This window comes from Hyla sarda, chromosome 8 (assembly GCF_029499605.1).
Source record: "Hyla sarda isolate aHylSar1 chromosome 8, aHylSar1.hap1, whole genome shotgun sequence".
Classification (NCBI taxonomy): domain Eukaryota; kingdom Metazoa; phylum Chordata; class Amphibia; order Anura; family Hylidae; genus Hyla; species Hyla sarda.
This window is the reverse complement of record NC_079196.1, coordinates 79,100,046-79,113,158: the sequence shown is the minus strand read 5'-3', so window position 1 is coordinate 79,113,158 and position 13,113 is coordinate 79,100,046. Positions and strand designations below refer to the sequence as shown.

Below are 13,113 nucleotides of genomic sequence, written 5' to 3'. Positions count from 1 at the left end.
TCTAGACTTTGCCGTGGTTTCCTGTCACAATGTTCCCTACATTTGGAGATGTTGTCGGACCAATTTCCTACAGAACGGTCGAAGGTGGCTTTCTTGGTCAGTCTCCTGTCTGGGAAGGCCCTGTCATGGGCCACACCGCTCTGGGACCGCAATGATCCTGTCACTGCCACTGTACAGTCCTTCTTCGCTGAGGTTCGTAGTGTCTTCGAGGAACCAGCCCGAGCCTCTTCTGCCGAAACTACCTTGCTGAACCTGGTCCAGGGAAATTCTTCTGTAGGCGAATACGCCATCCAATTTCGTACCCTCGCCTAAGAACTATCTTGGAACAACGAGGCCATCTGCGTGACCTTTAAGAAAGGCCTATCCAGTAACATCAAGGATGTGCTGGCCGCACGAGAAATTCCTGCCAACCTTCATGAACTTATCCATTTGGCCACCCGCATTGACATGCGTTTTTCTGAAAGACACCAGGAGCTCCGCCAGGAAAAAGACCTTGATCTCTGGGCACCTCTCTCACAGTATCCTTAGCAATCTACCCCTGTGCCTCCCGCCGAGGAGGCTATGCAAGTGGATCGGTCTCGCCTGACCCATGAAGAGAGGACTCGCCGCAGAGATAAAAATTTATGTCTGTACTGCGCTAGTACCGAACATTTCTTGGTGGATTGCCTTATTCATCCTCCACGTCTGGAAAACGCACGCACGCACCCAGCTCACGTGGGAGTGGCGTCTCTTGGTCTGAAGTCTGCTTCTCCACGTCTCACTGTGCCCGTATGGATTTCTCCTTCTGACAACTCTTCCTTCTCAGCTATGGCCTTCTTGGACTCTGGTTCTGCGGGAAATTTCATTTTGGCCTCTTTTGTTAATAAGTTCAACATCCCTGTGACCCGTCTCGCCAAGCCGCTCTACATTTCCTCGGTCAACGGAGTGAAATTGGACTGCACTGTGCGTTACCGCACAGAACCCCTGCTCATGAGCATTGGACTGCATCCCGAAAAAATTGAACTTTTTGTTTTGCCCAACTGCACCTCTGAAGTCCTCCTCGGTCTTCCATGACTCCAACGCCACTCTCCTACCCTTGACTGGACCACCGGGGAGATCAAGAGCTGGGGTGCTTCTTGCCACAAAAGATGCCTCACGTCTGCCCCCAGTCCCGTCTGTCAAACCTCAGTGTCTCCCCCTATACCTGGTCTCCCCAAGGCCTATCAGGACTATGCCGTGCCTCCTCATAGCCCCCGTCCTGGTAACACTCTGCCCCGTGCCAAGCTTCACCCTCTGCCCCCCCTCCCCATTCCCATTCCTTCTGAACTGCTTGCCGTTGATGAGCATACCCAGGACTTCACTGTCCTCCAGAAGGAGACTCTACAATCGCTCCCAATGTCCTCGTCCCATGTGGAGCGACATCCGGACAAAAAGAGGGGGAGACCTAAGGGGGGGTACTGTTACGCCGAGCGCTCCGGGTCCCTGCTCCTCCCCGTAGCGCTCGCTGACCGGGAGCGCTGCACTGACACGCCCGCTCGCGAATCGCATCCCAAGTCTCTCACCTGTCCCGGTCCCCGGCTGTCTCGTCCTGGCGTGCGCGGCTCCGCTCCTTAGGGCGCGCGCGCGCCAGCTCTCTAAGATTTAAAGGGCCAGTGCACCAATGATTGGTGCCTGGCCCAATCTGTCTAATTAGCCTCCACCTGCTCCCTGTCTATTTTACCTCACTTCCCCTTCACTTCCTTGCCGGATCTTGTTGCCTTTGTGCCAGAGAAAGCGTTTACAGTGTTTGCCTTACCAGTGTACTTGACCTCTTGCTATTGCTATTGACTACGAACCTTGCCGCCTGCCCCGACCTTCTGCTACGTCTGACCTTGCCTCTGCCTAGTCCTTCTGTCCCACGCCTTCTCAGCAGTTGAGCCGTTGCCGGTGGATACGACCTGGTTGCTACCGCCGCAGCAAGACCTTCCCGCTTTGCGGCGGGCTCTGGTGAATACCAGTAGCAACCTAGAACCGGTCCACCGACACGGTCCACGCCAATCCCTCACTGACACAGAGGATTCACATCCAGCCTGCCGAATCCTAACAGTATGCATACATCCTAGCGATCTCCTTCGCAGCACGATGCGCTGCAGAAGGTTGCCGGCGGGACCGGCTGTTCACGACATCTATGTGGTTGACATGGGGAGGGGGCTTTCCCCGTTCACCAACGGTGAACCTGCGATGCAATCGAGGGATCCCATTGGTTGCCAGGGCAGCAGGAGGCCAGCTGATATCCTCCTGTCTGCCTAGTACGGCAGCCTGTGAGGTCCAGCCATAGGGTATTAATCCTGCATCGTGAACACTGTAAAAAAATAATGCAAAATATGCAAATTTTGGTCCAAAACGTGGAACAAAAAAGATCAAAAGTTAGCATGAAGAGCCAAAAATAACACAATCCAAACAAAGAAAAGTACAGGCGACTCACCACTTCTTCAATGCTTTTTCTTTATTCTGGGATATGTGCAGGTAAAGCGGCTCCACGCCGCACCGGTGTACAAGACGCTAGTGCGTTTGGTGATTACAGCTGTTTCTTTCCGTATAGGAACTTCAACAGATCAGTTCTGCTCTCCTCTTCACATGACTTGTACACCGGTGCGGCGTGGAGACGCTTTACCTGCACATATCCCAGAATAAAGAAATTTTTTTGAAGAAGTGGTGAGTCGCCTGTACTTTTCTTTGTTTGGACTGTGTTACATGAAGTCTTTTTACCTTCACACAAGAGCACCACCACCTATGCACCGCAATTAGACAGGCTTCAGCTGCACATCAAGGGAGTCACGGGAAGCAGGGATAGCAGTACCAACATACTTGCTTTCTCTTTATTCCAGCCAAAAATAAGCCATCTCACAATGGCATTGGACGAAAATTTAAAAAGTTGTGGCTTTCAAAACATGGCAACACAAAAAAAGGGGAAATAAGGATTTTATTTAGAAAAGGAAAAAAAAATATATAAATTGTATATAATCACCATAATTGTACTGACCCACAGAAAAAAAAAATATAATTTTTACCATACAGTGAATGCCATAAAAAATAATTTAAAAAAATGCCAGACATTTTCCAGTTTTCACAATACTTTGAAGTTTTTGCACAAAAAATTCTACATAAGTCAACATAGATTTACCACTCATATAAAGTAAAATATGTAATGAAAAAACAATATCAGAATCGCGTCACTAAGTTAAAGCATGTCAGAGGTATTACCATGTAAAGAGACACATACCAGATTTAAAAAATTGGGCTTGGTCATTAAGGTAAAACAGGCGGTGTCCTTAAGAGGTTAAAGAGTTTTATGTAAAAAATGTAAATTGGATTATTGAGCTGTTTCCCACTTATGTGGTCACCTCAGTATATGTATATGCTAATTCCGATCTGTCACTATTCATGGGAAGTTTATCTATGTCATGCAGCAAAAAGTTGATGCAGGCAAGAATAAGAAACGAATTGTAAATTAAGGCACAAATTGCATTGATAATAATAATTAATGACAACTGAGATCTGCTCATTCTCAGATGTTCTATATTTTGTATATTTCTGCTGTGTGATAAAACAAATTAATATTTACAATCTTTGTTATTATCAGAATTTTAATCCCTTCATTAGATATCACAACACAGTTGTTTGTCTTGTCTGTACTAAGCATCATTTGAATTAGGTTTTACTTAAGTTTGTGGGGGTTAATACCAAGGTATTTTCCCATCTATAGCCATCTTGACTAAATTGATAAAAAGATTTTTAAGGAAACAATAATCCTAGAATAAGTTATGCAAATAAACAGGAGATACCGTAATCTTACCCCTACTGTTTGTTTGTAGGATTTTCTGCTGGTTCCCCAAACAGTCATGTAGTAGTCCTACAGGAATACAAGATTGTCCTTCTGCTGTGTTGTCCCATTTTCAACTGCGGAGTGGCAGTTATATGTACATACAATATTTTTATGTGTCTAGCACCTATATTTCTCTCACAAATACCCTTTATCTTTTGCTTACTTGCCCTGTCATTCTGTCCTTTGACTCCAATACCACTTCAACCTCCACAGAGGATCGTAAGGCGCTACCAATGAGGTAGTCCAAAGAAGTATAAAAGCTGAATTTATTAAAGCATACTACACATTACGAAACCGGACCAGTTTCTTCTTCAGGTATGAAACAAATCACATAGTGCTCGAAATAAATACCCACAGATCCAATCACATGATTGGAAATGACATGCACATTAAGGAAGATAAAAATAAAAACATATTCTTTTTGTTTTTATTTATATCTTCCTTAATGTGCATGTCATTTCCAGTCATGTGATCGGATCTGTGGGTATTTATTTTGAGCACTATATGATTTGTTTCATACCTGCAGAAGAAACCGGTCTGGTTTTGCGATGCGTAGTATGTTTTAATAAATTCAGCTTTTGTACTTCTTTGGAGTACCTCATTTGCAGCGCCTCATGATCCTCTGTAGAGGTTGAAGTGGTATTGGAGTCTATTGTTCACACCTGGAGCGTGAGGAAGAGTGTGCAGCAGCCACAAATGATTAAGTGCATTTACGTGTTGTGCTGGTAATTGCACAACCAAGTTGGTCCTTGGCTGACTTAATTTTAATATTCGTGCTGAAGGTGTCAGGGAGCGCTCTTGTTCTTTTATTTCTGTGCTTTGAGGCATGTCCCACACTGATAGGGCAGGAGTGAGCACAGAGCAGTGCTAGTGCTCACTTACTGGACTTTGTCCATGCCTGTGCTTCAACTTGGACAAAGATGGTGCTACAGCCAGGCAGAACTGTGTAAATAACATTTTCTTATATAAATAAAATTAAATATATTAGAAAGGTTAATGTTTTGCCAAGATGTACAACGTATAAAATATTTTTGACACTGACAGCGCCCATTTAAAATTTGTGATTGAATTTTATCAGGTGAGAAAAAGAGCCACTACTACACAATGTACATAGCCAAGGCTTCCAGCTCTGTATACTGTTTACTTTCTGTGCCGCTGCTGTGCAAGACAGCCATTTGGCAGGGGTGCTGGGTGTAGACACCTCACCGGTCAACTATTGATGGTTTTTCTGGTGAATTTTTCCCAGAAAACCAATTGAACTGTATGGCCTGTCTAGTAGTTTGTGATTCTCTTTAACATTCTTACATAGGAAGCATATGGAGAAGCAAACATCTCAATATTAAAATATTTTTAACACCTAGATCATTACTAAAATATCAGATCATACATAATGATTCAGTTTGTTACATTTCTTCTCCCCTCAGATATTTGGAAAATTCAACAGACTTAGCCAGAATGAGAAGTCACAGGAGTGCTATGCTGGGAAGTTCCCGGACACTATACTCCAGCATGTCTCGCAGTATTGAATTGTCTCTAGATGAATTAGTAAGTTTCTTCCTTATATTTTAATTTTTTACATAAAATAAAATATTTTTATGTTTGACTTTAATATGGTCATTCTTCAGGATGCTGTCAAATTTATTCAAGAGAACTTCAAGAAGAGGGAGTGTGTAACCTATACCAAGGATTCTAAAGCACAGTAAGTAAGGCAGTGCAAGACTTGTTCAATAATATTAAAACTCTTGATGGCTACATAAAAATGAATTTTGCCCTTTTTTCACTACTGCATATTTACCGTTTTCTATCAAATATTGAGTTAATTAACTTGAGGAATGACGACATTTTAGCATAATGAAGAGCGACAACTTAAATTGCCGTTCCTATTTGCACACTACCTTCTTCATTGGTACCTCACCAATATGTGGGGTACTTTATTCTTCAGTTGAGCTATCCCTGTGTCTTTTTGCCGTTCTGTTTATGTAGGCACCCCAAAAGGAAGGGATGGAGGGTGTGACTCATTTTTGAGCTGTATATTCTTCCGTACTCTCATGCTTGCATTCATCGGACTGAGCACCATCTCTCAGTTGGAACTTGGTATCCTATTTATATATTGCAAGCTACAGCAGTGCTGGTTAGCTGTTTCCTCCTATATACAGCCCTAAAATTAGTCACACCCTCCATCTATGCCTTTTGGAAAGCCTACCTCCATAATAGGGTGGCCCCAACCATGGTGCCGGGTCTATACGCGTAGCAAGGTAAAAAACAAACAAACATAGTATGGAAGTCAGGGAACAGGTTAAATAACAACAGAACAGCAAAAAGACCGACAGGGAAAGCACATACAAATGTATAATCAGAGGCAAACAAGCCAAGCCGGTAATGGAGAGCGCGTTGCAGTACAGTAAGCAATAAGGGAGTCAGAGAATGAGCCAAGTAAATATATACATATACAGAATATAGAAAAAAATCTGAGTCAGGGACAAAAAAGAATCCTATATTAGCTCAAATAGACCAGCTTAGGAGGGTGTGGTGGCAAAGGCTGAACAAAATTGGCTAGTCATCAAGTCCTCCTCATCGGGCATTGTTATGGCAACTAATGCCGCAGCTGAACTGGAGTGCTGTCAGAGATAGAAAGAGACACACCTGTTACACTAGAATTGGCTAAATAGACAACTCCTGCTAGGTACCTGGGTGATACCAATCATAACTAAAGACTATTTAGTTCTAGGTAATGAATGAGCAGCAATGATCACAAAGCAAATACAATGCACAAAATATTCCCCAAAATCCACATGAAAATGTGCTTACCCATAAAACCTTTATGGGTAAAATTGTTGCTTACCTGCAAAACCACATGACCGTTATGCATGTTTTTTGCCCCTTGCGGCTGACGATTCATGTGTTTTTTACCATTGTCAGCCACAAGGTCATTTGTCAAGCTGTACACAACCTTGAGGAAGAGAAGGGAATTTAAAACAAGCAAGGCTGCTAACGTACAAAAGTCAGGCATCAGGTCACGACACAGTGTGTTAACGAAAAACTGAACAGTTAACAGAACCATAACAAACTAAACATATAAGCAATTTCAAGCTACCTGGGTTGGTAACATAGATAGTGGCGCAGCATAGAAACAGTAAGGAAAAGAGTAGTCTGAGAACTAGCCAAAAATAAATACAGGTAGATTAGGAGATACAAACACAAATTCAGTAACAAGGATCCAATATTCCAGGCAAGGAGTAAGTGAAGTATAAATAGATCTGGATGCATCTTATAGGCCTTGATGCATCATAACTGAGGGGCATTGACATGATTACTAAAGATGCCTGCTGTGTACATAGGAGAAAACAGAACTGTTGGAACCTGGGAGAGGCATGAGTTTGACAATGATATTATGTCCTCAAACTCGGAAGTGTCAGTAATGGAACAAGAAAGGTAAGTATATGTAAGACTCAACATGCAGTTATATTTCAGAAATGTAAATAATTACAGGTGTGATCTAACTAGACACTGAGTCTTGGCACAAGAGCATGTAGGGTGTAAAAGTTTTTCCACTACTGTCCATTAAAAAGCTTTCAGAGGCTATTTATGTGTATTGTACCTCTTGGTGAGAGATCGTTGACCATTAGACGTGCCTCTATGATGCACTTCAAGACATTTTGCCCAGTTGACAGACTTGGCGAGGGGGGCACATTAGACTGAGAGAATCAGAATGGTCATTATGACAAATTGCCTGCCATATAGGCAATTGTGACCAAACTGTTATGTGGTGTTGGGAGCTGTTGTAATGGGAAGACATAAGGCTCCAGATAGCCTAGACAGATCACCAGTAGAGAGAATCTTTTAATCTGCATAAGCAGCTACCACAGTTTCCTTGTGCATCCCCCAGACACAGGTGGATGTTGTCACATCCTGTGGCCACATTTGTTACCTCTTATAGCGGGGCTCCATTTTGTAATTTTGAACAGGATAATTCTCACCCACACACAGCAAACGTTTCCCAGGAATGTTTCCACCAGATTAGCATGGTCACTAGATTTGTCGCCAGTTGAACATTTATGGGACCAGCTGGAATGCCATGTTCACCAACCTATGATTGTGCACGATTTACAAAACCAGCTGCAACAGCTGTGGGAAAATGTGTCACAGGAAGCCATTATGGAACTTGCATGCCTTCATCCCCAACCGTATCACATCTTGTTCCAGGCTAGATCCTCCTTTCGGTTGTACAGTTTTCCAAAATAAACTTATCCTTTCACTTTATCATTGTAATCACTATCTTATATATATCATCATAACAGTCAGTCTGATATTTATACACCCTGTTCCAAATTATTATGCAAATTCTATTTAAGTGTCACAAAGATTAAATATTTAGTTTTTCAGTTAAACTCATGGATGGCATTGTGTCTCAGGGCTCCTTTGATCACTGAAAACAATCTCGGACACCTGTGATAATTAGATTGCCAGGTGAGCCTAATTTAAGGAAAAACTACTAAATGTGGGTGTTCCACATTATTAAGCAGAGCACCATTTCCAAGCAATATGGGAAAGAAAAAGGATCTCTTTGCTGCTGAAAAGAGTGAAATAGTTCAATGCCTTGGACAAGGTATGAAAGCATTAGATATTTTACGAAAACTTAAGTGTGATCATCGCACTATTAACCCCTTAAGGACCCGGGGTTTTCCGTTTTTGCATTTTCATTTTTTCCTCCTTACCTTTAAAAAAACATAACTCTTTCAATTTTTCACCTTTTTTTTAATGGGAAAAGGGGGGTGATTCAAACTTTTATTAGGGGAGGGGTTAAATGATCTTTATTCACTTTTTTCCCACTTTTTTTTTGCAGTGTTATAGCTCCCATAGGGACCTATAACACTGCACACACTAATCTTTTACATTGATCACTGGTTTCTCATAAGAAACCAGTGATCGATGATTCTGCCGCTTGACTTCTCATGCCTGGATCTCAGGCACTGAGCAGTCATTCGCTGATCGGACAGCGAGGAGGCAGGTAGGGACCCTCCAGCTGTCTTGTAAGCTGTTCGGGATGCCGCAGCTATCCCGAACAGCTCCCTGAGCTAACCGGCATGGTTTCATTTTCATTTTAGACACGGCATTCAACTTTGAACGCCACGCGCTATTAGCCACGGGTCCAACCCGCTATGATACGGGGCACCGCCGTGGCCCCGCGTTATAGATCGGGAGCGGACTCAGGGTGTACAGGTACGCCCTGGGTCCTTAACAGGTTAAGAGATTTGTGGCTGATTCAGAGCACAGATGGGTTCGTGCAGATAAAGGCACATTGAGGAAGATTTCTGCCAGATCCATGCATCGGATCAAGAGAGCAGCTGCTAAAATACCATTACATAGCAGCAAACAAATATTTGAAGCTGCTGGTGCCTCTGGAGTCCCACGGACATCAAGGTGTAGAGTCCTCCAGAGTCTTGCAACTGTGCAAAAACCTTCTATTCGGCCACCACTAACCAATGCTCACAAGCAGAAACGGCTGCATTGGGCAGAAAAATACATGTAGACTAATTTTCAAATAGTCCTGTTCACTGATGAGTGCTGTGCAACCCTGGATGGTCCAGATGGATGAAATAGTGGATGGTTTGTGTATGGCCACCCTGTTCTAACAACGCTGCAACGTCAGCAAAGCGGTGGTGGAGTCATGTTTTGGTCCAGAATCATGGAAAGAGAGCTGGTAAGCCCCTTTAGGGTCCCCAAAGGTGTAAAGATGACCACTGCAAAGTATGATGACTTTCTGACTGTCCACTTTCTTCCCTTGTACAGAAGAACTATGATTTTCTTAATAAAATCATCTTCATGCATGACAATGCACCATCTCATGCTGCAAAGAATACCTCTGCATCAATGGCTGCTATGGGGATAAAAGGAGAGTAAGTCATGGTGTGGCCTCCATTCTCCCCTGACCTCAATCCTATTGAGAACCTTTGGAGCATCCTCAAGCAAAAGATCTATGAGGGTGGGAGATAGTTTACATCCAAACAGCAGCTCTGGGAGGCTATACTGGCATCTTGCAAACAAATTCAAGCAGAAACTTTCCAAAAACTTACAAGTTCAATGGATGCAAGACATGTGAAGCTGCTATCAAATAAGGGGTCCTATGTTAAAATGTAACGTGAACTGTTAAAATGTTTAAAAAGTTAAAATGTTGTTAAAAGTTTGATTGAAATACCTTTTGATTTCAGTAAATTTGCTGCAAACACAACAAATGACAATTTTCAGTTCTTTACAACCTGTAAAGTGTTTTGAAACTTGCTGTGTGTAATAATTTGGAACAATGCATTGTAAGTTTTTAATGTTTAAAAAAATACTGTTATCATTAGGAGGTTTGTTCAATAAAATTTGAATTGTACTCTTAATAGTTAATAACATGAGAATTATGCTGACTGTTATTTACATCAATTATTTAGGTAAATGAGAAAAATATCATTGCATAATAATTTGGAACAGGGTGTATATATTTTTTCCCATCAATAAGTGAATTTAATTTTTAATTGCAAAGTACTGCTGAAATAGAAAAAAGACATGGGGGTAGGGGGATTAAAGGGGTTATCCAGGAAAAAACTTTTTTTTTATATATATTAACTGGCTCCAGAAAGTTAAACAGATTTGTAAATATCTTCTCTTAAAAAATCTTAATCATTTCAGTACTTATGAGCTTCTGAAGTTGAGTTGTTCTTTTCTGTCTATGTGCTCTCTGATGACACGTGTCTCGGGAACCGCCCATTTTAGAAGCAAATGCCCATAGCAAACCTCTTCTAAACTGGGCGGTTCCCGAGAGCACTTAGACAGAAAAGAACAGCCTTAACTTCAGAAGCTCATAAGTACTGAAAGGATTAAGATTTTTTAATAGAAGTAATTTACAAATCTGTTTAACTTTCTGAAGCCAGTTGATATATAAAAAAGTTTTTTTCCTGGATAACCCCTTTAACTAAGACTAGAGAAAATCCCCGCCAATGTAGGATTGCACTGATGTGTCTTGAGGCTCTCTCCTCTTGATAAATCCAGGCACATGTAAGGCTGTCTCAGCGACAGCATCAGAAATCTATGCCAGCTATAAACTGGTGTCCATTTACACTTCAGTTTATGCTTGCTAACAAATTTGGCGCACATGGGTGTGTGCATCACTCTTTGTAAAACCACGCCACCTCCATGTATCTCATCCACTTAGCAAACACAGAGGTAGTAAGTAAATTTTGTGACATTTTACCAACCTGTGCCTTACAGAGAGTTTAATACATTACATTTCTAAAAAGAAAGTTTTCCATGAATATAAAGTATAATAAAACTGCTTATTTCTGATGGAAATGTCCATTCAACAGGTTTACAATACCAGGGCACCTTCTGTTGGATATGAAATGAGTGCACTCACCACTTAATTTTTCATCTGTGCTTTTAATCCAGTTCAGATATGTGAGTACATACAGCGGGAGCGTTCAATAGGAGAGCAACATATGTATAGCGCATCCTCTGGCTCGTATGTGGAAATGTGTTCTGCTTTTTGGGCATTTTGCACCTCCACATCAGTGCTTCATTGCTTTGCCTGTCACATCGTGATTGTCGTCTATTGGGACATGCAGTGAACCACACTATTAGTAGTGCCAGTTCCTATCTCTACCTGTTGATTTGGATATGAAATGACTAACCCAGTCCACTTATTACAGGGATAGTGTATGTAAGTGTGGATACACCAAGATACAGCATATTGAAGGAACTCAGGTCAACACAAGCGATAAATGGATTTACAAGAAGCATACAAAAGAGCTCCCCTCTGATGCATATGGAAACATTCAGTTCGATGCCTTTGGAAGAAAAGGGAAGGTAGGTCCATTTGAAATTCTTCTGAAATGATAGTTGAGTGTCTACAGCAGTATACAATAAATATTTTTTCCATAGGAGCTTTATTTAGAAGAACACTGCTCTCTATTCGACCACACTTCCAATATTTTATTAGGTTATTTTCCCAATGTACCAATGTCCCTATAGCATATCCACAGAGCCCTTAGCTCTTAGAACGGCCTTTATGGAAACCACTGAACAGCTTTCTTGGCTGTTTTTATAACTCTGATATGCTTAAATGAAGATAGCAGGAGTGGGCGACACATCAACCTCTCCTATTGTTCTCTCTCTAATCAATAATTGTCACTTTTATTTGTATCATATTAATAATTAAATACATAACCAACAACTAGAAAGTGGGAACACACCCCAAAGGAGTAGTCAAGTTATAAATCAAACACATTTTCATAAACTCTATTAAGGAATTCTGAGTTTACAGAGAGGCGTCCTCTGTTCAGGATCCTCATCTATTGGTCAGGGTGAAGAACAATTACAAAGAGCATTTCTAAACTCGGAGTCAGCTGTCCCTGACTCTCACTGACACTATATTTTTTTGCTGAAAACAGCAGATAAATACCTTACCTCCTGGTACCCCTTCTGCTCATTCTGGTGGCTGTCTGTGAGAGAGGAAGGGGGAGTGGCCTGGCAGGCGTGACGTTTGCTTAAAGGGGTACTCCGGCACTTAGACATCTTATCCCGTTAAAATCAGTCCCCGGAGCTGTCACGCCCCCTCCCATAGGCTTGCATTGAGGGGGCGAAGCGTGACGTAACACCAGGGACTGATTTTAACGGGGTGTGGCGCGCAAGATCACGGGGGTCCCCAGCGGCGGGACCCCCGCGATCAGGCATCTTATCCCCTATCCTTTGGATAGGGGATAAGATGTCTAAGCGCCGGAGTACCCCTTTAAGCCTGCCTGGGCTAACTTCCGCCCATATATATATATATATATATATATATATATATATATATATATATATGTATATATAGAGATATATGATTAACCTGAGAAAAAGCAGCTTTTGTATTGAATTACAAAGGAAGACCTCGATCAGACGTATAAAGACCTCTATCAGGGTTAGGAAGGCACCCGATGTTTTCAAAGTGCAGGGCAGCGCTACACTGACTCAGGGCCAGCATGCACAAGCTCTCCTTGTAAGGGGGCAGGGCCTGAAGATGCGGCTGGCTGGCCACTCAAGAGCATGCCCTGCTGGCATGAGTCCGAAATCTATCAGCCAGGACTGGTAAGGAAACCCCTAGTGGTAATTTTTTCAAAGTTAAAAAAAGTAATAGAAAGAAAGATATTTTTTCATAACATGCTGTTTGAAAGTTAATCAGTATACATTAATCTATAACATATCAAAACTTTTTGTGATGAAAGGTACTCTTTAACAGCCCATTTATTTGA

The 13,113-nt window shown here is 42.1% G+C and overlaps 1 protein-coding gene across 4 annotated transcripts in view; it reads left to right on the top strand.

The window, feature by feature from the left end:
- The window catches only part of TRPM8 (transient receptor potential cation channel subfamily M member 8), a 273,438-nt gene that overhangs the window by 116,770 nt on the left and 143,555 nt on the right, over nt 1-13,113 (top strand). For all 4 annotated transcript variants that reach the window (XM_056535991.1, XM_056535992.1, XM_056535990.1 and 1 more), the window contains exons 4-6: nt 5,269-5,389; nt 5,470-5,543; nt 11,533-11,689. In XM_056535991.1, the coding sequence (XP_056391966.1) occupies nt 5,269-5,389; nt 5,470-5,543; nt 11,533-11,689 (352 nt within the window). The remainder of the gene's footprint in view (nt 1-5,268; nt 5,390-5,469; nt 5,544-11,532; nt 11,690-13,113) is intronic.